This window comes from Bidens hawaiensis, unplaced genomic scaffold, assembly GCF_021521415.1.
Source record: "Bidens hawaiensis isolate Kalapana, Puna unplaced genomic scaffold, B.hawaiensis_p1.1 tig00014033_1, whole genome shotgun sequence".
Lineage (NCBI taxonomy): Eukaryota > Viridiplantae > Streptophyta > Magnoliopsida > Asterales > Asteraceae > Bidens > Bidens hawaiensis.
Genome location: NW_027492204.1, coordinates 282,483 through 307,277, shown reverse-complemented (window position 1 = coordinate 307,277; position 24,795 = coordinate 282,483). Strand labels below are relative to the sequence as shown.

Sequence of the window (24,795 nt, the reverse complement as noted above, 5' to 3'; positions counted from 1 at the left end):
ACAAAACCAATGGGTTCAAAACCAAAGCGCAAAGCAAGAGACGAACAACGTCCATAGTTAATAAGAGATCCAAACTGGACACCATACAAGACTTGAATTGAATATTATAACAATAATAATAACACAAACAAACATCAACTTTAACAATCAAAAGCAAACGTTTATAGTCAGTCACTTATTCCCATCAACTTCAAAATAAAAACAGCAATTCTTGCAACAAAACAAAAACATTAAAAAACAAGGCAACATATAAAAGACAGACCCACACACGATTGGTTGGTTCGTTTGTTTTTTAACATCGTTACCATCGATTACAAATATACCATAAAACCAGCAGGATTAAGCTTGGTAAGTATTGTTTAATATTTTCAAACTTCAATCCATATTTTCCCACAAAAGCCCTGCTCACCAACAAGTTAATTCACCCAATATGGAAAACTCGGCACCTGCATAAACAAGTTATTAAAGCCGATAAAAAAAGGGTATTTTCGTCTTTTTAAAGTTACAACAAAGAGTAAAAGAGATACCTGTAGAGAAATGAGGTGCCTGCAACAATCCAAAAACCATATCCATGTATGCTCCATATTAAACACCAGCCATATGTTGGCTTATCTGATTGATGGCTGAACTGGTCGTACCAGGTCACACTCCACGTCATCCACCTTAGTAGATTTGTTCAAAACCTACCACAGTGTTTTTGTTAAACATATAAACAAACCAACTATTACTCAAAATCAAAATTATAACCCAAAACTAGATAGCTGTTCAAAGTTTCTCATATTTACCCGCTCCATAGCACATAAAATAAAAAATCATTAGCTTATAACATGTTTCATCATGCAACTGAATATAAAATTAGGGGGTACATGAAACCAAAAAAAAGTAATATGTAACCATAAAAACAAACCAAAATAACCAAAAACCCAAACAAAAACCAATACTTTGTTTCAGTGTTTTCAAAAAAACCGAATTTTTGGTTCGGTATTGGTTTTGCATGTAACTATTTTCATTTTCTATTTTGAATGTTAAACTGTTAAGTAATTCATAAAATTTTAATAAATAATCCAAACCAGATATTTTAGCCCAAATTCACTATTTTGAGCGATTTTTTTAACCCAAAAATATTAAGCTTAAATGATAAAACTGACAAACTGAACCGAATGAATAAATTTTCATTTTTTAATGTGAAGTAATTATAAGAATTTGATCACTAGTGTAGCCGAAATATTTTAGTCCAAATTAATTACTTTGGGACAAACTTTTTTTCCGATCGAAAAATTTTAAGCTTATATGGTAACACTGATAAAACTAAAACCGAAATAAACCAAAACTAAAACCGAAATAAACCAGAACCAAACCATTTTCAGAAACTCAAAACCAAACTTTAGGTTTGGGTTCGGTTTGAAACAAAACCGGCCTTAACCGACCCAATGTAAAAATTATATAAACTTGGAAGGGTGACTAAGAAACCTGAACTTTTATAAAAAGCAAATGTGTAAAAAGAAGCAACATCTTACCATCTATGCTCCAAAAGCATCTCACACAAAGAAACGACCATCCCACATCGATTGTCCTTGATATTGTTGAGGCACTGCAAGAAACTGTTCATTATTACCCATTTTAACTGGTTCTTGGTAAACACTAGAATGTTCCGGAAGTTGATAATCAACCCATCCATTTCCGTTTCCAACTCCGATGTTGGCGGGCCCGGTAGTGGAAACCTGTTTACCCGGGAACGGAAAGCAATCCATTCCCAAAGAAGTCTTGCTTGTGTTCAAAAGCTTGGTTGGTTGTGGCAGACAATCAAAAGAATTACCAAATTCATTGTTGATATATGATCCTGCATAAGGTAACTGATACCCGTCTAGCCAACTGTAATCATCCAAAACCGGATTTTCATTTGTGGGTTTTGGAGTGTTGAAGCCAGGTGGCGGACCAAAGTGCCTCATGGGTCGACCCACTGGACTCTTATTAAACTTTGTCTTTGAAGGAATGCTGTCTAAACCAGATGCTGATGTCATCACTGAGTCAAACTTTGATGGTATCATAGTATCATGATCTTGTTCGTTAAATAAGTCAAGATTTGAAAAACCATTGTTGATATCTTCCATTCCCACTGTTGGCTTTGATGTGTTTGGTTGTGCAAATTGGTCTGAAGGAAAACCATAACCAAAACCACCATATGAGGTTAAAGAACTGGTGGAACTGGAGACAATACCCTTTGATGTTTCATCGATTTGCTTCTTGGGTACGGAAGGTTTGAAGACGATAATCTCATCTTCATCTTCAAGTTCTTCACTAATTTCAGCACGTGGCTTGAAAGCATAGAAAAACTTATTTGACTTGGAGTCAAAATAGATTCCTTGTTGACCAAGTTTGACTTTTGTAGCAATAGCCTTCGCTGTGGCCACAATCCGCTGCACTCGCGCGTTCTTTTCTTTATTTCCATCATTTGTTCTAGAAAAATCTAAAATGAGTTGACCGGGGACGAGAGGAAGAAACCCTCTTAACTCGATATCTTCAGGCAATGGAAAACATATTTCATTGTGGTGGGACCCACTCGATGATAACATCTTGTTAAGAAACAAAACGAGGTTGTTCCAAAAGAGGGATCTAGCTGCTGCTTGCTTTTCATCCGCTTCTTTAATGACAACAACATTGTCCTCAGAATAAGCTAGCCATTGAATGAAAACCATGATGCCGGGAAGTAAGAAGCTTCCGAAAGGATCTTTTAGTTGGAAGCATCTGTCAACTATGAGTGCCATGAGATCAAATACGGCAGTGAATGCATTTTGAAGCACAACAGAACGTTGTAGAATCTCTGTGTATGACTGGTTTACGGTTTCTTTATTTGCATTGTAGACTGTGAATATCATGATTGATATGACCCGGGTTATGAAGAGTTTACACTCATTTAAATCTGACCCAAAGTTGACCACCTCGTCTGGCCCGGAAGATAGTAGGCGAATGAAATCAGTCTGTGTTTTAGAAAACACTTCCTCAAAAGTCTCTAAGCTATAGTAGTAAACATGAAACTGAGTTAACATTGAACCTGATCCGCTTTAACCTGTATAAAAAATAGCCAAAATAATATGTATACCTTGTGCGAGTAAAAAGAATGCCATTTAATCTGACAAAGCGGATGCTGAAAGCTTTAAGAGTTTCAGGGACAGTAATGTCTTTTTCCAGAGGTAGACGTGGTTCAGTTTTTCTATCCTTCATAGAAACCCGTGTTTCACCTCTGTTTCTGCCTTTCCCGTTCATTCGTGCAGGTAACTTTTTGGTGGGAATAGGTTTTGAATCCCCAAGCAGCTGACAGTAACTTTGACGATTCTGTCCAAATTATAAATTTCAAAAAACTTCTCAAATCATTTTATAAACAATACATCCCAATTCCTTGCTACCAACTTACCATACCCTGAAGTACAAGGTTCTTTTTTTAAGCTTTAGGGCCAGATTTTACATTATTTATTATAAGTTTAACTTGCACACTGATCCTTAGACGTTATCATTAAATGATTAATAATAAAGTCCAAAGTTATTTTTTTTATTTACATTATTTATTTCAAGCAAAGTTATTATTCTAAATAATGAAATATTATACTCTATAGATTCATGAAAGTACAAATCTAACAGTTATATTAGCAAAAGTAGATACCTTCTCAAACGCAATGATCAAATTGTCTCTCGCAGTAATGAACGGAGTTTCAATTGCTAAACTTCGAAAATAACGGTAAACAGCCAAAAGTTCATCTCCAGAATATGAAGCCAGGATAGCAAGCTGGAACTATAAAACATTAGTCAGTAAAAAAAGTTAAAAACAAGTACAAGAAAAAATATATAAAAGAATAGATAGTGGACTGTCACTGATTATAAACAGACCTGATGATGTGGATTCCCACTGGAAGGCCAAAGAGTAGCAGCTTGCATATAGTAACTTGATGCTGCAGCAAAATCCCTAGCTTTTGAGTCTCCTTCAACATACAACCCTTTATAACGAGCAAGATCCCCCAAGTATATAAGACATCGATGGCATGATAATAGACCTTTTTTAACATCAATAGATTTACTTCCGTCTTTATCATTTTGTGAATCATCTGACACGTAACCTAGAGATAACCCATATTTTGCCCTAATGTTCTCCATCAAATCATGATAAAATCCAGTAGCTTCCGATAAAAAGGTCTTAAATTGGGAACGTATTTTGGTGATTCGGTCGGGCCCAGGTCGGGAAGGGCCTTTAGCATTTTGTGGTGCAGAAGCTTGAGCAGAGTTGTAGTGTGCCCGTAACTCTTCGATACGTTTGTAATGTAACTGCCATAAAGCATACTCGATGTCATTTCTTTCAGAGAAAGCATGGTCTTCTAGAAGAATTGACTCATAATTCTCTCGCATTTGTTGCCATGCTTTTGGGTCTGATGTGACTTTGGCTTGTGCTGCTTTTCGACGATTAATTTCCAGCTCAGCATTCTGGAAAATAAAGATATATGAGATGGCAAGTCAAAATTCATGATCGAAAATGAAGTTACTATGTATAAATAGCTTATAATTTACCAGATTAATCCACGAGCAAGCAGATTATTGAAAGTAATGTTTCAAGTTTACAATCTTTGGCAATTATTTTATAGCCATCTAACAATTGCAAATAATAACTATCCTTGTAATAGTTATACACCAAACCTCCAAATTGTGTCTTCATATCAAACCTCATAAATTTGTGTCTTCATATCATGATATAATTGTTTGTTGGTTTCATACTATCTACGGATCTACCATTACTCCTCCTTTCCATGATTATTCATGTTACTATTTTAGTTTGTCCCTATCTCCATAAATAATTCACTGATTTTTAAATAGAGAATTATAAATTACTATTTTCTCCATTTTACAGATTACTCCTTCAGTGCAAGTTTCTAAGTCAACAATGCCTTAAATGCAAGAGTAAAATCGACACTCTATTAATTATAGTTTGTAGTAAATGCATTTGAAAATATTTTTTGCTTGTAGGCAATAATTTTGAGATAAAGAGGCTTACTAATTATACGTTATTTAACATCTGTCGCGTAGTGTATTATTGAACATATTATAAAATAGTTTATATGGTAAAAGTGATTTGCCATTGTTACTCAGGTATATCAAAAAGGCCAGTCACCAAATATGTTTTTAACTGAATACTAGTTGTATAAAAATTCAATAACCAATAACAAACCTACCTATTCATCCAGTTTCATTAGACACGTGCGTCACACATTCAGTGCGCCATAAAAACTATGTTTAGTAAGCATCCCTCTAAAACTGAAATATTATACTTATCATAGTTACCTTGTTGTAAAGAAGTTGAGCACGCCCCCTTGATGAATTGCTTAAAGTGTTATTCATTGGAATGGTCATTGTCCATCAAGCGTGACAAAATTTGGCTCCAAAAGATCTGATCCAAACAGCACTAACACCTAGCAATCAACTGCATCACACAAAATACTTTGATTAAGCAAAAAATGCAAATTGGACTCAATATGCCAAACATAAAATTGGATCAACATAATACAATTTTGTTTACTTTCATATAGAACAGAAACATAAGAATTAGTGCAAATTGGTTTTTGTTTGCCTAAATGCAGTTCTGCAATAGCCACTTCTTATGCCTCTTTTGGCTGTAAAAATTTGCATAATAACCCTAACACGGAAAAAGATTTACACGTGAAATAAACAGCTGTACTTTGCATTTGATTCATCTATGGTTGAATTAAAACCATGAACCATAACAAGCCATATATGTGACATGCTCCGTATAGTTTTTAAACTCCTATCTATATATTGCATATTAAAGTTTCTCAGCCTCATAAAGCGCACCACTTAGTACATGCAACCACCAACTTCAAAAGGCCAGTCCTTATATTTTATAGATGTGTCAAATACAATTAATCACATGCAAATACTGCTTATAACCGAAAAAAAAAGCTGCCGTCTAATGGCAAATAGAATCTTAGTCACGCTTAAAGTGATCATAAACGTGTCTTCCTAATTGCCACAATAAAAAAATCATTCCAAATACAAATCAAAACTCAATAATTAAAATCTCTCTGTCCAGATACTCCAACAAAACTGAACAGGAAAATCAACAAAAAGAAAAAAAAAACCTAAATGTACGAAAACAAAGAACAAATTAAATGATAACTTAATCACATGTAAACTATCAAAAGCCTAATGAAAACTACTCCAAACACAAATCAAAACTCAATAACACTGATACACACATAGACATCCAACAACTAACACACAAAAGTCTCTATCATCTCATACACCGCCAAATATAATCAGAAACAAATAAAACTATAAAAACAACAAACGAATCGCATGATCACATGTAAACTACCAAAAACCTAAATACACGATCCACCGATTCATCAAAATTGCTAATATATAAAACCGATAATGCAAGGATTGAAACTATACCTATTCCACGTCATCTCATGCTCCGCCATAATTTACATCAACAAAAAACACAAACGAAACCTAACTTAACCGCACGGTGACACGCAACCTACCGAAAACCTAATCGAGATTGCTAATATATCAAACCGATCACGCAAGAATTAAAATTATCGCCTAAAATAATAATAACCTAAAAGTACGGAAAACCTAATTTAAGCGCACGAGACATGCAAAGTATCTAAAACCTAGATAGGCGATGAAACGAGATTGATAAATATGAAATTGATGATGGAAGAATTGATATGATTATTATTATACCTATTCGGAATCAGATCTGGACTAGTACGGCGTGAAACGTTGACCGGCGTTAGGAGATCTGCGAAGGTTTGAATTGGTTTAACGGCGAAAGACACGCGGCGGAGGTGCAAAGGAAGAGAAGAAGAAAGATGATCATATTATTATTATTGTTATTGGTGGTGGTGGTTGATATTATTTTGGTTTTGGGTTGGGTTTTTGGGTCTAGTCGGCAGCAATGAATCCATTTTATTATTATTTAAAAATAAATAAATAAATTAAATGCATTGTTTTTAACCTTTTTTTTATCTAAAACATCCTTTTAATTTTCAAAAACTAAATAAATAAGGTTTTTACAACCGTTTTAGTGCTATCAGAATATTTTCAAGATTAAGCAGTGAACACGACATGAAAATAATTATAAACTCAGATCTTTAGTCACGTAGAGAGTGGAGAGACAATGTTTTACATATACTGATTTTGATTATTTGCAATTATCAAATGTTTTGTGGTATATCAATATAGGTAAAACAGTGTTTCTCTACGTGACTAAAGGTTTGAGTTTCATTATTTTCATTTTATCAAATGTTTTGTGGCCTATCGATATATGTAAAACAATGGCTTTCCACATGACTAAATATTTGAATTCCATGATTTGCCTCCATATATTTAATGGTTATAGCAAACATTTTTTGTGTGGGAGTTAAGCTTGGTTTTCTATACAAATAAATATGATTGTATTAGGTTGAACAATTCAAACCATCAACTTAAAGCATGTAAAACAACTATAATCGACGTTCGTAGTTTTATTTCATAATTTGTAGTGGTTTTTGTTTTAGGGGGGGTGTCTTTTACAATAGTTTTATGAGATTTATGTTGATAATAAGAAAGAAATGTATCAACTAATATAACATAAGGTTTTTGTACAATTGTTCTACGAGTTGACTTTCTTTAACTTTAAAATTCACTCGTGTTTTAATATCATCCAATTGTTGTGGAAATTTTCATAACTAGTAATTTATAAAACTTGATTAATATTAATGACTTATTTTTCGTTGTTAATAGTTACAATGTAAATGAACATTTAACTAAATTTTGACAGTGTTGAATAAGCATTAAATGTTGAAATTAATTACCAAAGCGTTCGTTAATTATATGTGGCTTGCGGTACAATAAATGAGTATTTGAATGCAAGTAAAGTTAATTAAAGGGTTAGAGATAATTATCAAGTTTTTATTAATTATCCAAATTGCTTTATTATTTTATTTGCATATAGTCTAATGAGTATAGGTTAGGTTATAAATACCAAGTTATGATATGAATTTGTACTTCAGGTTTTTTAGTCCGCTTTTGAATTAATAAATATTTAAGAGTTTATTCCAAACACCACGATCGTTTATTCAGTTATATCAATCCACCTACGTGATTAACTTTTTGAATCTTTTTTGACATTTTCATATTATAACTACCCATTTTTACTCTTTTCAAGTGGTAATATTTCTCATAACATGTATCAAGCGGATGTATCTCTTCCTTCTCTTCGAGATAGGACATCAATTGCATAGATTCAATAGACGACCAGATTATATCTAGATGAGCATATAAGCGTCCTCCAAAAGCAAGTAAATAGATTTGACACAAAAAATTACAGTTAAGAGTAAACCAGGCTATTATTGCACACACTTTACCTATTTATTATATTCTAATATAATCAAACCTATACATTAACAACCATAATAACCGATTTCATTACAAATATAAAGGTTTATAGAGTTCCTATCCTTGCACAAAAGTCCATTTATTCAAATATTGTACCCCAAGAATTTACATTTACATTTCTTGAACCACCTCTAAGACCTATACATTTTCACACCTTCAAAAGGCTATGTTTTTCAATCAACCAAACAAACCAGACCGAACCAAACCAAACTAAACCATGACTTTTTCCAACATAATCTTCTGACGCCTTTGACCATTACTCGAGTCAAATCTTAATGAATCTACTTGGTCAACACTCGAGTCAAAAAGAATCGTTTTCAACTAAACAAGGGTTTTAGAGATGATAAAAATTGGCGGTTTTAGGTAGATTGCACGGTCACCTGCCCAGCAGCTGTTGGTTCATATTCATCACATGCCTCGGGGGTGTCTTCCTCACTTGGTGGGACCAACTGCCAAAATAGAGGTAAATATTTGTCCCATTCTTTCAAGATAGTGGAACCTTTCGTGCTCCCAGTTTTTTCCTACACGCACGTAAAGAATTTGTGAGCTTACAAACCGGTTATGTGATATAATATATGTGTGTGTGTGTGCGCGCGCGTGTATGGATTTTGTACTTACAACATGTGCTTCGATAAGGCTCTTTAGCTGCATCTGCCCCACAGGCGCAACCACTCTCTGGATTTTCACAATCTCTTTGTTTATCTGTCATGGTTATAAAAAAAGCATTTAATTATTTAAAAACCAAAAATTAGCATAATAAATAAACTAAGGATTTGGATCTCTAGCTCCCGAGGCGGTTCGCTTCTTGGAACGGGTGCAGAAGGTGGTCCACAGTGACTCGCAGAGCCCGAGGAACCAAGGATTTATATTTAGTAGAATAGGCTTTGCGATCCAAAAGGGGATAGCGGCGCAGCTTGTTGCTCGCTTACCCATTATCCAGATGTAGTTTGGTTGGTGTTAAATGTTAATAAAGCTTTATTTTAATAAACTAATAAAATAACTATAATAATATGTATAATATGAACCTTGGGAATGAGAGTATCGTCATCATCAAGTATATATGCCAAACCTCCCGTCATACCAGCTGCCACATTACGGCCAACCCTGAAAAATATAATAAAAATAGTCGTTAATGAAAATAATTAAAGGTGACCATTTTGATCCGTTTATCCGTAAATGAGACAATTTGGGTTATATTCATCTAATCGTCTCTAACGAGATAGAAAAATGAGTCGGAGGCAGTCCAAAGTGTAGTTAATGTAGAAATCTCACAAATCATTTTATTCAAAATATCAGATTATAATAATATAATATATATGTAATTATATTTTGGCGATTTAATATTCAACAAAAACCATTTAGACCCATTACCTGTCACTAGCATTTAAAACATGTTTTTTTCTGTTTAAACTTGTAATAAACAAATAACAGATTATTAATCATTAGCGGTTTGACAAATTCTGATTATTTAAAAACCAATACATGAAATTAAAAGGGGTGATTAGGTAATTTTGGTTTAGATACTTACTTTCCTAGAACGACGACACAACCGCCAGTCATGTACTCACAACAATGATCCCCAGTGCCCTCCACAACCGCTTGAGCCAGAGAGTTTCTGACAGCAAAACGCTCCCCGGTTTTGCCTCTGACAAAAAGTTGACCACCTGTTGCTCCATATAAACAGGTGTTTCCAACAATTGCAGCTTCTTCAGGGACAAAACCGGTTTTTTCAACAGGTGTCACAACTAATTCACCACCAGCCATACCCTAACAACATAACCAACGGCATAAAAATCTAGAAAACATTGCAGAATAGTAGAATACTAAAAGTGGGACCCAATTTTTATAAATTTAGTGCTTAAAACAGCGTAATTTATTTTATTCAAGAAAATAAATTATTCTTTTATGAATATGATTTTTTAATCATATCCGACACTCTAATTATTATATTCAAAAATGGGTAAATGTTGAAGAAACCCTACTGAATGGCACCTGCATGTTTAAACCCATGCAACAAACTAATTTTGAGCTGAGCTCATTTTGACCATTAGCCAACCCGCATGACTAACTCACTTTGCAACATCAGACATTAAATGATAAAAAAAAGGACTAAATTCTAATGCAAATTTGTAACAAACCTTTCCAACATAATCATTGGATTCTCCTACTAGTCGTATGTTCATTCCGGGTGTAAGGAAGCACGCAAATGATTGTCCTGCACTCCCTTCAAATCTGGAAAAATAAAAAAACAATTTTTATATATATTATTGTTACCTTATAATTTTATAATACTTGTAAGTTTTAACTAAAATAAGTGTCTTACGTTATGTTTAGCTGGCCAGCAAAACCAGTATCTCCATACTTCTTTGCAACAACACCTGCTACCCGACCACAAACAGCACGGTCCACATTGTATATCTTGAATGTTTTATTTACCACTTTCTCATTTTCAATTGCTTCTGATATCTGTAAAAAAGGAATTTCAGACATCCATAACCAAGATTCAAATAAAAGTAATTTCGTACGGGTTGGATTGACCCGAGACACTTTTTGTACAAAATTTTAGCTTTTTTAAAGAGAATTACTATTTCAAATATGGCTTTCAAAATTATATTACTTCAACAATGATCACAAGTTTTAATAAAATGATTTATGGGATTTTATTCTCTAAAATACAGTTTAAAGAACTTTCAGCCCATTTTTAGAGATATAACTATACCCATATCGACACATTCATAGATAGGAGTTGGGTAACAATCAAGATAGGTTGCATTGACTGGCAATCACTTATGTATCCCTTTTTAATATCGTAAATATTTTAAAATAATAAATATGACCTAAAAACTACCCATTTGACCCCTTAGAACCCAAATTGGCCCATTTCTTAAAAAACTGATAAAACTCAGACATTTGGCAATATTAACCCATTTGACCTGCTTAAACAACTATATTATCTAGAATCCTTTTAACTTTTTTTTATATATAATTTAAGTAAAAAGTAAGAAAATTCTAGAACTGAGTTATACAAATCCAAAAGCGGTTAAAAACCTACTGTCAGCCAAACCCAACTTGGCCTGGCCTGTTTGAACCAATTTCAAATGACCTGTTTCAAACCAAATCTACTTTTACCTATTACGAACACGACCCAACCTGGTTTTTAAATTTTAACATGACTCATTTAAAAGTGCTATTATTTGACCCTGACCCGTTAACGACCCGCCCATTTAAGCCACTTCTAAATATTACCTCGGGGTCTGAAAGTAAAATGTCATCCAAGACCGGACCGTTACTATGAACCTCCTGCTTCCTAATAGTTGTGCTACTCCATTTTGGGAAGCCAACATTCTGAAAAATAAAAATAGAAATAAAATATTATATTTTGACACAATTGCAATATAAAAATTCATAACAAATCCATATATTACATACCGAAAGAACATAGCCGAGATCAAGATGCTGAGTTTTTACTAATGAAATGTCTCGAGGTCTTAATAACTCTGTATGTCCAATAATATCATCAAGCTTTTCATATCCCAGTTGAGCCAACGTGCTTCTAACCTGTTTATAAAATAACTTTTTATCTTGTTTCTTTTCTATAAAAATAATGATAGTTCTTATCTAGCACGATAATACATTAAAACTGATTATTTAAAAGAAAAAAATTACCTCTTCAGCAACATACAGAAAGTAGTTCACAAGATCACCAGGTACACCGGGAAAACGAGCTCTTAGTTCTTCTCGCTGAGAAATAGAATTAAATAAAGTATATTAAAACCCAATTGTTTAGTGAAATATAAAACACATAATTTTTTAGTATAGGGAAATTTCAACTAGGCCTGTAAGCGAACCGAACAAACACAAACGAAGCATGTTCATTTAACCAAACAAACACTCGAACATAAACAATTAGATAAACGGGAATTTCTTGTTCGTATTCGTTAGTTATGAAAATGAGTGTGTACTTTTATGTTTGTTAGTTAATGGTATAAACAAACGGTCCACAAAAGTAATCGAACGAACATAATTGAACATAGATGAACATACATAACTGATTTAAACTCAATTAAAACCAAATGTGAACAATATAACATGCCTAAAAAATTATATGAATATATCAACAAGAGTATACAAATGAAACGGTAAACTAACAAACGTAAATGAACGCAAACGAACGAACATAAACAAATTTAAATAAACAAACATAAATGAACATTCACGAGCATTAATGAAAAGCATGTGTTCATGCTCTTAATAAACAAACTTCTCGCTGAACGGTTCATTGAATGTTTGGTTCTTTTACAAGCCTAATTTTCAACAAGTTTATTGATAAACACAAAAAGCCTAATAGACCAGTTACCCAACCAGACAGACCCGCCCATTTCCGAACCCGTACCTGACTCGCGACACCAACGGGGCAGTTATTTGTGTGACAAATACGGGCCATAACACATCCGGTAGCAATCATAGCAATTGAACCAAAACCATATTCATCAGCACCCATTGCAGCACCCATAAGAACATCAAATCCACTTTTGAAGCCACCATCAACTCTTAGAATAACCCGTTCCCTAAGCCCGTTTGTAATTAGAGTCTGCAAAAGATCATTTAGATCAATCAAATTACTAAATTTTTAAAATAAAATAATATAAACTAATATACCTGGTGTGTTTCAGTTAGACCAAGTTCCCAAGGACCACCAGCATGCTTAATTGAACTTATGGGACTTGCCCCGGTCCCCCCATCATGCCCTGATATCTGCAAACAAGGTGAGACTGTAAGCATAGCCAGCCATACAGGCATAAATTTGAATTATTTTTTATAGACTTTAATTACCTGTATGATATCAGCATTACCCTTTGCAACTCCAGAAGCCACAGTGCCAATTCCAGCTTCCGCCACAAGCTTGACCGATACTTTAGCCTTAGGATTTATCTGCTCACATAATATTTGTTACAATCAAATTTTATATAGTTTGCATATTCTTAACTTATTTAAAAATTTATATAATTAATGAGTTACGAATTACTTGTTAACCTGATGAAGGTCGTATATTAATTGAGCAAGATCTTCAATGGAGTAAATGTCATGATGTGGCGGTGGAGAAATAAGAGGGACTCCGGGTTTTGAATTCCTTAATCTTGCAATATATGCACTGACTTTTTTCCCGGGCAGTTGACCACCTTCACCTGGCTTTGCACCTTGAGCAATTTTGATTTCTATTTGGTCAGCATTGACCAAAAACATTGGAGTCACACCAAACCGCCCTGATGCAACCTTGAAACATACAAATATTTAAATAGTCATTTTATTGTTTCTAGGCTTTTAAAAGGCATTCCGGGAACCATTCGTGATCCATTCGCTGGGAAATGATTTTATGTTCGTTAATTTAATAAGTGAACATGAATACATGTCACGTTTGTTCATTTACGATTGATTGTTTATGCTCGTTAGTTTACGTTTGTTTTAAGTTCGTTGGTAATATACTTATTAAAATTCTTTTGACCCGTTACCCTATGGTCTAGTTTTGATGGCTTTCTAAACCCAACACATTGTTCTTCACATTTGCTTTTAATTGGTTTAGCTTCACTTATGCTCATTCATCTATGTTCAGTTATTATTGCGAACCATTCGTTTATACAATTTAATGAACGAACATAAATGAATACAAACACGTTCATTTTATAAATGGACAAATACGAAAAAGAAAAATCACTCGTTTATTTTTTGTGTTCGACCGTTTGTTTGGTTCAATTTAAACGAACACGAACAAATTTGTTTCATAATACAAGAGGAAAAAATTATTATCATTTTCGTATCAAATATCAATAATATTAAAATTTGCCATTTCCCTTTTATATGTAGTCAAATTAAAACAAGATGCCGCACTTAAGACAACTGTTAGAAGAGTAAAAACGTCAAAAATAAAATATATTCTTTTTACCTGCTTGATGGCACTTGTAGCAAGATCTCCATTTTGAAGACCTTTAAGATGTGGGAGTGTAGGAGAGTATCCGTCCACAACATCAGAAAGTGGGGTCCACCGAATGGGGTCCTGTAATAAGAAACAAGGTGGCGATTTTGAGTTAATTTGTTTCACTGCAAATGGGTCATTGGGTCATGAGTCATATATAATATATAAAAAGATAATGATAATTACCTCACCACCTTCTCCAGAATTAGATTTCCCGCCAATTCTATTCATCGCAATGGCAATTGCTTCATGGGTTTCCCGGGAAATAGCCCCTAGAGACATGCCACCTGTACAAAACCGCTCAACAATCGATGCTGCAGGTTCCACCTTTCCAACTGGAATCGGGGCCCGCTCGCTCTTAAACTCAAAAAGATCACGAATAACCTGTGGTAAAGAATTTGCACGATAACATTAGAAGAAAATGATGATGAACAATTAATAAAAATATAAAAATTCGAAAAAGGATATAATAATATTATTACTTACATTGATAGGTCGGTTTGCTAGATGTTGCTGGTAAATTGAATACGCACTTTCACGTTTTTCACGAACGGCTTTATGAAGCAGTTTTGACATCTCAGGGTTGTTTCCATGATATTCACCTTTAAATTATGTCGTATTTGTTAAGTATGCATTTATGAAAACAAACCGTAAGAAATATTATAATGTGTAATTAAATACCTCCAGATCTCATTTGTATAAATCCAAAATTTTCAAGTCTTTTAGCAGTTTCCTCAGAAAACGCCTTAACCCAAAATGATAAACTCTCCCTTGCAAGCTGCAAAATAAATAGCCAATTAGATAAATTTACATATCAATGAACCGATTTTAGTATATGTTATCTTTTACGGTCAAATCGACTGATCAAAAAATTGAGCCAAAATGATATTAACTTGCTTTTGGGTATCATTAAGGGTGTAAAACAAGCCAAGCCACTCGTTATCTACTCGAGCTCAGCTCATTAAAAGCTCAAATCAAGCCAAGCTTAAATGAGCTCGAGCCTAAAAAAGCTTGTTTAATAAACGAGCCCAAGCAACACTTATCAAGCTCAACCTTGCTCACGAGTTCTTATTTAATATATTAAATATATAGTCGCATAATGATTGTTATTATATATATACTTATAATAAAATAACAAAATAATATATATTACGTTATATATAAAAAATTAGTTAATAATAAAGTATATAAAATTCAATAAAAACAATAAACGAGCCTGTCTCGAGTCTAGCACGAGCTCGAGCCTGAAAAATTACTTGGGAGCTGAGCTCTCACTCTCGTAAACTAAACGAGCCAAGCCCGAGCCTAGTTGAGCTCCGGCTCGGCTCATGTTAAGCATCATGCAATAATATTAATATATACCTCATCAAGAGTCAATCCACCAATATTTGACACGCTCCCAGTAAATGCAATATCTACAACTTCTTGTCCCAAACCATAAATCTCAAATATTTGCGCACCACAATAACTATATACAAAATTTCAATACTAGTAAATTAAACGTATAAACAAGAGAAACAAGTAAAACAATTTAGGGAGTGAGAAAATATACCTTGACAGCAATGATATTCCCATTTTGGATAAAATTTTCATCAAACCAGCATTAACTGCCTGAACATCATAAAGAGAATAAAATGAAATTTCCGATTCATGATTGACTAGTATATTTGGTAAAAATATTACTAAATACAAACTTTTTTAAAGTTGTTTTGAGCCTTTTCAATTGTGACCATTTGCATTTTCCCATTTCGCATGAGGTTTAAAGTTTTCTTGCTCAAACGCCATTGTCGACATGTCTCAAATGCCAAGTAAGGACATACAGCACTATACAGTAAACAAAAAAATGCATAAATATTAATGTATCAAAATACGGCTATTTATTGATTTAATATCCAATTGTTCAAATACGGCTATTTACTAAACCTTTTAAGCACACTTTGGGTGACTTTTATAAATGAATAAAAATTGTAACTTTAAAGTATACCTTGCACCAAATCCAATCAAACAAGCAAAGTGATGTGTGCTAAAACATTGAGCAGTGTCAGCAACAATTGAGGCAGACATTCGCAACCCATTTTGTATTAAATGCTGGTGAACCGCACCTACAGCAAGTAGTATCGGGACAGCCGGACATGTGGCTTCCTGCCAATCACACACACATATAAACAATATGCATATGTATATAAATGTTTGTGCGTATGTATATACACATGATGCTTACTAGTTCATCAGCTCTGTCAGAGAGAACAAGCAGCTGGCAACCATTTCTAACAGCTTCATCAGCAGCTTCACAGATCTTATTCAGTGTTTTCTCCAACGAACCATCAAGCCCCTTTCTTATGTCGAAAAATGTTGGTACAGTTTGAGCTTTTAAAATAGGATCCTTGAATAATGATTCAAGCTCACTCTCATTAAGTACCGGGCTGGACAAAGTCACCTACCCAAAAAATTACCGTACGCATAAACTTTTAGGAAAATGATAATAAAGAAAATAACTTTAAGAAAATAATTTTGCAGATTTACCTGAGAGGCATTCTCAGGTCCAACTTCTAATATGTTTCCACGCTTACCAAGATTGACTTCTAGTGACATCACTAATCCTTCTCTAAGTGGATCAATTGCGGGATTTGTGACCTGTTGATGACTTATGATACTTAATATTATAAATCGTTAGAAAAAGTGTGGAATAAGATAGATGAAATAAAGATATTGTTAGAAACCTGAGCAAACCGTTGTTTGAAATAATCATAAAGCATATGTGATCTTTGAGATAAGACGGCTAATGGGATATCATCTCCCATGCAAAATGTAGGTTCTTTCCCTTCTGAAGCCATGCTTTCAATAACCATTTGGACATCCTCACTAGAGTAACCGAATGCCCTAATCATATCAAAGTCATAGAAATTTTTTAAGAAGCTGACTTTTAAAACCTTAACGAAAAGTTGCATTTTTTAAAAAGTCTAGACTTCATGCAAAAAAGAAGCTAGAAATTTTAATCAAGGCAAGATCGATTTATTTAGGTCATAATTATGATTACAAAAAGCAATAATGTTACAGTAATATTATAAATTCTTACTGTTGATGACGTAATATTGTTTCATTCTCCATAGTTGGGGATGAGAGGAAATTTGCAGGCTCCAAATTTCTCGTGTTTTCTGCTATCCACTTTCCATAAGGACTTGATAAAGCAACTCTTTTCTTAACCTCAGTATTCTCATAAACCTGTTCAATGGTCAACAAATGTTCACTTTTTATGACCAGTTTTAAATAAAATTAAAGGCCAAATCAGCCCATTCAAAGATAAACTGGTTAAAACGGCATCTACTAAATGATATAATGCTAACAAATAGTTCCAATTGAGACACGGGTTAAAGGTATAATATTGATACAAACCTGGCCATTGATTAGATCAACAGTAATCATCATCCCTGGACCTAAACGCCCTTTCATTGTAACTTTTGAATCATCAATTGGTACAACTCCCACCTACGTTAATATAAGGGGTTAGCAGGTAACTAAAATTCAGCCTTAAAAAGTTAAAATTTTACCTCTGATGCAACATAGACAACATTGTCAGAAGTCCTCCAATATCTAGCAGGACGAAGTCCGTTTCGGTCAAGACACGCACCAACTGTCTTCCCGTCACTGTTTTGAAACACAAGTTTTTGTTTTGAGTTTTATAAAATAAACAAACCATATATAAAATTTATGTCTAAACAGTGATATTCACGCAGACAATTGAGAGAATCGTTAAACAAGTTACAAATCCAGAAAAGCTTTTTATAACTAGAATCTTTTATCATGTCTCATACCTACAGTTTGATACAATAAATAAATGTAAACCATGCTTATCATGAAATGTGGATTACATTTATAATCCTGAAGTCAAAATCACCTGTCGTGTAATGCATTAAATATGGCCAACATATTTCAAATTGATGCTGAACAGTAAACAAGATTTTTTACCTAAATAAGAGTAAAGCAGGTCCGTCCCAAGCCTCCATTTGACCCTTGTAATAGTTGTAGAAGTCAACAACCTAAAAAAATTTTTAAGGTGTAAGTTTACTACTCAATTAACTGATTAAAAAAAATAAAAGCCCTGAAAAAAGCTAACAATTTAGCATCAACCAAAACTTGGAGTTCCAATTTCAAGTTTCCCAAAATTTCAAGATATTTAATTTTCTCCGGCCTACCCGTGAATCACATAAAATAGGGGATTTCCGTTAATCTGGTGATGAAACTTAATAATGGATTTTTGTATTTCAGGCAAGTTATATTTTGAATTTTTTAACCGAACTTTCATATTTAGAAACAATTATTAAACATAATATTTTCCTAAAGAACCAACTAAACACAAACCGAAATTACTGAACCCAAACACAAACAACGGTTTTGTCTTATATTTGCATGTAATAAAACCAAAGAAACCGAACTGGACCGAATTTGTAAATTTTCATGTTTAATTTGAGAGTTAAGAATTTAATAAACGGCGGAACCTATATAATTTGGCCCGTATGGTAAAACCCAAACCGAAACCCCAAAAAAACAAGGCATGAGTTTCAAAATATATACCTCAGGATATTTACTTGACAAAGTTGGATGATTTTTATACGCCTCAGGGACAAGAATCATCATAGATTCCTCAGGAGTACGACCACTTCGTATAAACAACTAAAGAAAAGAAGACTTTATCAGTTAAAGAATATTAATAATAAAATAGAAAAGAATAAAAGGCATGTTGTGTCTTACTTCTGCTGCACTGTCAAGATTTGCTGAGTCAGACGCCTTGGGATTTCCAAAAGGTCGAATTTCATTTTCACGACCACGCCATACGGGTGACTTAATCGAATTTTCTCGAGATTGCATCCAGTTTAAGTTTCCCTGCATTAAGTTTTAAAATAAATAAATTCTTTGAATCTCATGAAAATAATCACGACCAACTGCAATATAAGAATAAAGCTGAGGTGGCAATTTTGACCCATTACTAACGAGCGTGTAACTCCTCAAATGGGTTGGAAGTTGCCCAAGGTAAATTTTAATAAATAAAACCTCCTAACCAAATTAGATTATTATGAACAGAACGTAATTACTCTAATTGCATTTGACAAACTAATTATTTTGAAAAGTGCTTCAGGTCAATCCAACCTGACCGAGTGCAGGTACCAAAAAAATTACAAGTTTTGATCCGAACCCACGTTTACTAATGATGTGTTTTAGGTCAATCAAACAGTTAGCCCATAGTGCATCTTTAATACATAAAACCTCATAATCATTTTATTCAAAAATGAAACTTTGATTCAAATTATAATCATATGTGACAATTATATTATAGATCATAAGAAAGGCACTCACAAGAAAGTAATTCTGGTCAATCACATCGGACCCATACTATAAATGACCGATTTTGACCCCAACCCATTTTGACCCTACCTCTTGACTAAAGAAAAGTCAATGTATTCAAACCTGTATGGTATTAATCTCTCCATTATGACCCAAAAGCCTCATTGGTTGAGCAAGTGGCCACCTAGGACTCGTGTTTGTACTATACCTCCGGTGATATATTGCAAAAGGCGATTTATAATCATCACTTTGCAGATCATAGTAAAACTTTCCAAGAACCTCCGATCGAAGCATGCCTTTATAAACTATAGTTCGGTTTGATAACGAACAGAAATAAAGTTCAGTTCCCCATGTTTCTGAACTCGCCTTTTTTTCAATCAATTTTCTACATATATATAATTCCCGTTCAATATCATCAATATCATCTTCTTTAGCAATTTTAACAAAAACTTGTTGTATATTTGGCATTGTTTGTCTTGCATAGTAACCAACGATAGGCTCGTTAACGGGTACAGATCTCCATGCAAGCACCTCAAGACCCTCTTGATTGAATATAGTTTCAATAACTATATAAACATCACCAAAAAAATTAAAAAATCAGTTACATGTAGTGAATGATAAAGATTAGATGGGAGAAGAAAGTTAAAAAAACGTATTTACATTTTTCACAAAAATAATATTATTCTCAGATTTCATATTTAACAGATTATTAAAACCACATCAAATGTCACGTGGTACATTCATATACACTATATTTTGGCTTGTAAATGAACTGAAAGTTCATTGAACCGCATGTGAACCGGTCAGCGAAAAGTTCATAGATTTAATAAATGAATGAACATGAACAAAAGGTGTGTTCATTTAGTTAAGCGAACGAACATGAATACATGTCTTGTTAGTTCATTTATGTTCGTGAACATTCGTTTACGTTCGTTCATTTGTATTCGTTTATGTCCGTTCGTTTGTGTCCACTAATGTTCATTACTTTACGTTTGTTTAAGCTAGTCCATTTACGTGCGTTGATATACTCATTTAAACCTTTTAGGCCGATTATAATATAATCTAATTTTAATAACTTTTTAGGCCATGCACATTGCCGTTCGCATTTACTTTAATTGGTTTTAGCTTATTATGTGCATTCGTCTATGTTCAGTTATGTTCGTTTGTTTACTTTCAGGAACTGTTTGTTTATACTGTTGAACACAAACAAACACAAAGACGTTCATCTTCTTAATGAACAAACTTGGAACAAAAAAACCCTTTTTGTTTATTTGTTATTGTTCAATCGTTTATTCGCGTTCGATCGTTTCTTTGGTTAAAGTTAAGCAACCAAACATGAACATGCTTCATAGGTGTTCGTTCAGTTCCTTTGCAAGCCTAAAATTGCTGATGTGGCGCTGCTTATGCCATGACAACTGCCACATGAGCAAAGAAACTTACAAGAATACCATGAAAAGTTGAGGAAAAAAATTACAAGAATATCATAACTAAAATTTAAAAAGATCATTAATAACTAACAATTACAAGAATATCATAACTAACCAGATTTGGCTTGTTGCAAAAGTTTTTCATCTTGTGGAAGAAATACCATTCCTACCCCTGTATGCAACTGATCAAAGGGAGCAATCCCTTGTTTTTCAGCCCAGTTATTGAAAAATTCCCATGGAATTGAAGTCATCAAACCTGACCCATCGCCCGAGTTATTATCGGCCCCACACCCACCCCGATGTTCCATGCACCCAAGAGCCGTGAGTGCATCTTGTACTATTTCGTGAGACCCCTTGTTGTCCAAATTAGCAATAAACCCAACCCCACATGCCCCTCGTTCGGCTAATATGTCTTTTAAATTTGCAACCTAAAGGGTAAAACACATTGGTCAACACATCATTTAAAGAGATGCCAATCAAAATGAAAATGTCAAAGAACTGAGTGACTTATGTGTATGTGTTTGGTAAAAGTAGCTACAGCTAAAAAGTATATGATGATATAAAAGGGCATACACATGATTATTTATTAGACACGTGATATTTGTTAAGGGGTATTTAGGTAATTTTATCTTTAAAAGCTCGAAGCTTTTTTAACTTTTATCATTCAAACAGGTTTTTTTTCCAGTAAGAACTTATTATTCAAAATATAAAAGATTATGACATGTGCTAAACTAGCACATTAAGATTATAATTTATAAACAATGCTAATTTTTAATATGGTCAACAAACATATAAACTAATATGTAAGAATACTTGGGCCCATAGGAGCTTATGTAGATTAAGTGATCTCATCAAGTTAAAAACCAGTTGATCATAAGCATTGACAAGTTAGGTCTTGTACTTTGATGCTAAGTATGTCATATGCATGGATTAGTTAGATTAATTTAGTGCTAAATTATCAATCATATGCATTCATAAGTTAGGTCTTACATTTTAGTGCTTATTATCAGGCACATGAAATATACAAGTTCAGTAGTTAACATCATCCATTAAAAGGAAAAAAGCTTATAACCATGATTCCATATGTTTGTGACTTATAACAGTAATTTGACTATCAAGTGTATATCATAACTTCATAAGTGACTTTAATAGTCCATCATCATAGTTAGTCAACTATAATAACTTATACAAACAACTTATAGTCAAAGCAAACAAATCAATCCATCAGTACACTGATAAGTTAGGTCTAACAGTAATTTGATCATAAAGTGTACATAATTAATTTTTTATTAGTTAGTCTAACAATAACTTACATACACGGCTTATATACTTATTCAATCCTAGTTTAGTCAACTCTCAATTTTGAAAAAGCAAACAAATCAATACATCAATACATAATATAATCAATAAAATAAATCACACAAAAAAATCATCAATCATAACAACTAATATGTTTATTCATATATTCAAAACCAGATAACCACTTTTGAGTGTTTGGATAAAAAAAACTGTTTACAGTCAATTTAGTCAACTCATACGAATCAATCCAACAATACATAAGATAATCAACAAAATCATTCATCAGTTACTCAATATTATCATTCAAAACAATCAATAAATATCAATTACTGTACATGAATAGCATGAATATGCAAGTACAGTAAATAGTTCACATCATCCTACTAAAAGAAAAAAGTATATAAACACGAATCACATGTTGTGACTTAAAACAGTAATTTGACTAAAAAGTGTAAAAAATAATTTATTTTAATATCTCATCCCTATTATAAATTTATAATAACTTATATACTTATTAAGTTTTTTAAAAGCATATAACTACTTTTTTAGCATCTAGATGCAGTAGCATACACATGCTCAATTAAGTCAACTCTCAATTTAGTCAAAATCAATCTATCAGTGAACTGATAAGTTAGGTTTTAGCAGTTAATAATAATATGAGGCAAATGAATCACATGAGTTATCCAATATCAAATTAGTCAACTCTCAATTTTGACCAGCAGTTACATTACATACTCAATTCAGTCAACTCTCAATCAGTGCATAACACAATCAATATAATCAATCAATCATCAATCAAAGCAATCAAACCTTAGGTTTCGACTCAGCCGAGTGTTCGGAGCCAACGCGATCGAAGTCAAGGACCGATTTGATCTCGGACGACCAAAGCCTCTTGTTCCGAAACCCTAAGCCTTTAGAAACCCTAGCACCGGCACCAATTAACCTGTGATTACTCCGTTTGGCGCCCAAATTAACAAAATCAGCGAACAAAACGTCAGGTTTGGACGTGAAAACAGACGTAGGGTTTAGGTAACAGCCATTAACATGCGCTAGAGACTGAAGAGACATGCTAGTTACAGATTACACGATCAATTGAGTGAGCAAAACGAGCATGTGGTGTAGTGGAGTTTAGAGAGAGAGAGTGGTGTTTAGAGAGAGAAAAGGGGGGAAATGAAATGTGATAATAATAATCGTGTGGAAGGAATGAAGGATGTGAAGATAATAAAACGGGAAATTGGGAACCACTCGAGGGTTTATCTAACCATCTTTCACACAAATGAATGAATGAAAGCTAGAAGTGTATAGTATAGTATAGTATTGTATTGTATTGTATGATGATGAGTTGATGGTTGCTTTCATGGAGTGACACATAATATTATAATCTGACCTTATGTTACACCAAAGGACGTCATCAATCCTCATAATTGCTTTTTATTCCATATGAAAATTAGGAGAGAATATTATAATAGTAATTAGTAATATACGTTGTAAGATTTTATAGATACCTAAACTAATTAGACACGGTTACATTATATTTCATCTGTCTCATTAAAAATGTTTATTTTTTTTTATTTGTTTCACTATAAATGTTTACTTTCAAAATATATTAGTCAGTTTCCAAATTTAACCTTAAACGCATACAACTATCATTAATTAACAATATATATGGACTCAATTCCAAGGGCATTATTATCATTTGATTAAAAAAAATAATTATTTAATCTACTTTAAACTTTGTGTTTTCAAACCATGACACCTAAAGATGGACGGGGGAGTAAAAGGATCGGTGTTTGGTCTTGGGATTACCTTTAACAGGGTTTGGGTCGGATAAGACTCATTTGCTTCTATATGGGTGAGCATCAACCGGGTAAGACCTGAACCAATCAGACCTGGTTATATTACAATAGGATTGTGCTTGATCCTGATAATACCTTTTAATCGGGTCGAGTTGGATAAGACCTTTTTGCTCCTATATGGGTGAGCATAAACCCGATAAGACTTGAACCAATCAACCTGGTTATATTAAATTAGGATGGGCTCTTGATTTTGAGACTACCTTTAGTTGGGTGGGTATTTATAACACCCCAAAATATTATATTAATCGAGTCGAGTATTGAAGAAGCGTGGATCGACTCACTGGTAGACGATCTACTTTCCTCGGGTGTGATTATACTATTTCACCGATGGTTTCTCTTGGATCTGTGTTCTTCCACCTACAAAATGAACAGCACCGTTAACTTACCCCTCAGAAAGAGACAGAGGGGTCCTCTTTGGGGTAACCCTCCGGTGTGAGCATAAGTATTTGTGGAGAAG

General features: G+C 33.5%; 2 protein-coding genes across 3 annotated transcripts; both read right to left on the bottom strand.

Moving 5' to 3' along the window:
• Positions 1-119: 119 nt before the first annotated feature.
• Positions 120-6,958, bottom strand: LOC143545750 (nonsense-mediated mRNA decay factor SMG7-like). Of its 2 annotated transcripts, XM_077037578.1 has the most exons (9): positions 6,751-6,958; positions 5,323-5,461; positions 3,883-4,470; positions 3,659-3,781; positions 3,101-3,333; positions 1,817-3,015; positions 1,518-1,591; positions 528-683; positions 120-446 (listed from the first exon to the last, which is right to left on the bottom strand). In XM_077037578.1, the coding sequence occupies exons 2-7, from the start codon at positions 5,389-5,391 to the stop codon at positions 1,539-1,541; spliced, it is 2,265 nt and encodes a 754-aa protein (XP_076893693.1). In that variant the 5' UTR covers positions 5,392-5,461; positions 6,751-6,958; the 3' UTR covers positions 120-446; positions 528-683; positions 1,518-1,538. The 2 variants fall into 2 exon arrangements, with proteins under 2 accessions (XP_076893693.1, XP_076893692.1); XM_077037577.1 differs by having other exon boundaries at positions 1,518-3,015.
• A 1,550-nt stretch (positions 6,959-8,508) lies between these two features.
• LOC143545749 (ferredoxin-dependent glutamate synthase 1, chloroplastic/mitochondrial-like) lies at positions 8,509-23,753 on the bottom strand. Its single transcript, XM_077037576.1, has 33 exons — positions 23,293-23,753; positions 21,299-21,611; positions 19,880-20,322; positions 19,166-19,297; positions 18,989-19,087; positions 18,383-18,453; positions 17,965-18,061; positions 17,810-17,902; positions 17,493-17,638; positions 17,137-17,296; positions 16,940-17,050; positions 16,638-16,853; positions 16,401-16,558; positions 16,111-16,240; positions 15,969-16,027; positions 15,779-15,884; positions 15,098-15,194; positions 14,903-15,018; positions 14,603-14,800; positions 14,387-14,497; positions 13,480-13,719; positions 13,279-13,377; positions 13,105-13,200; positions 12,839-13,036; positions 12,112-12,186; positions 11,875-12,003; positions 11,692-11,790; positions 10,769-10,911; positions 10,584-10,677; positions 9,974-10,212; positions 9,471-9,549; positions 9,064-9,147; positions 8,509-8,966 (listed from the first exon to the last, which is right to left on the bottom strand). Exons 1-33 carry the CDS (start codon positions 23,548-23,550, stop codon positions 8,805-8,807), a joined length of 4,851 nt encoding a protein of 1,616 aa, XP_076893691.1. The 5' UTR covers positions 23,551-23,753; the 3' UTR covers positions 8,509-8,804.
• Between the last annotated feature and the right edge of the window lie 1,042 nt (positions 23,754-24,795).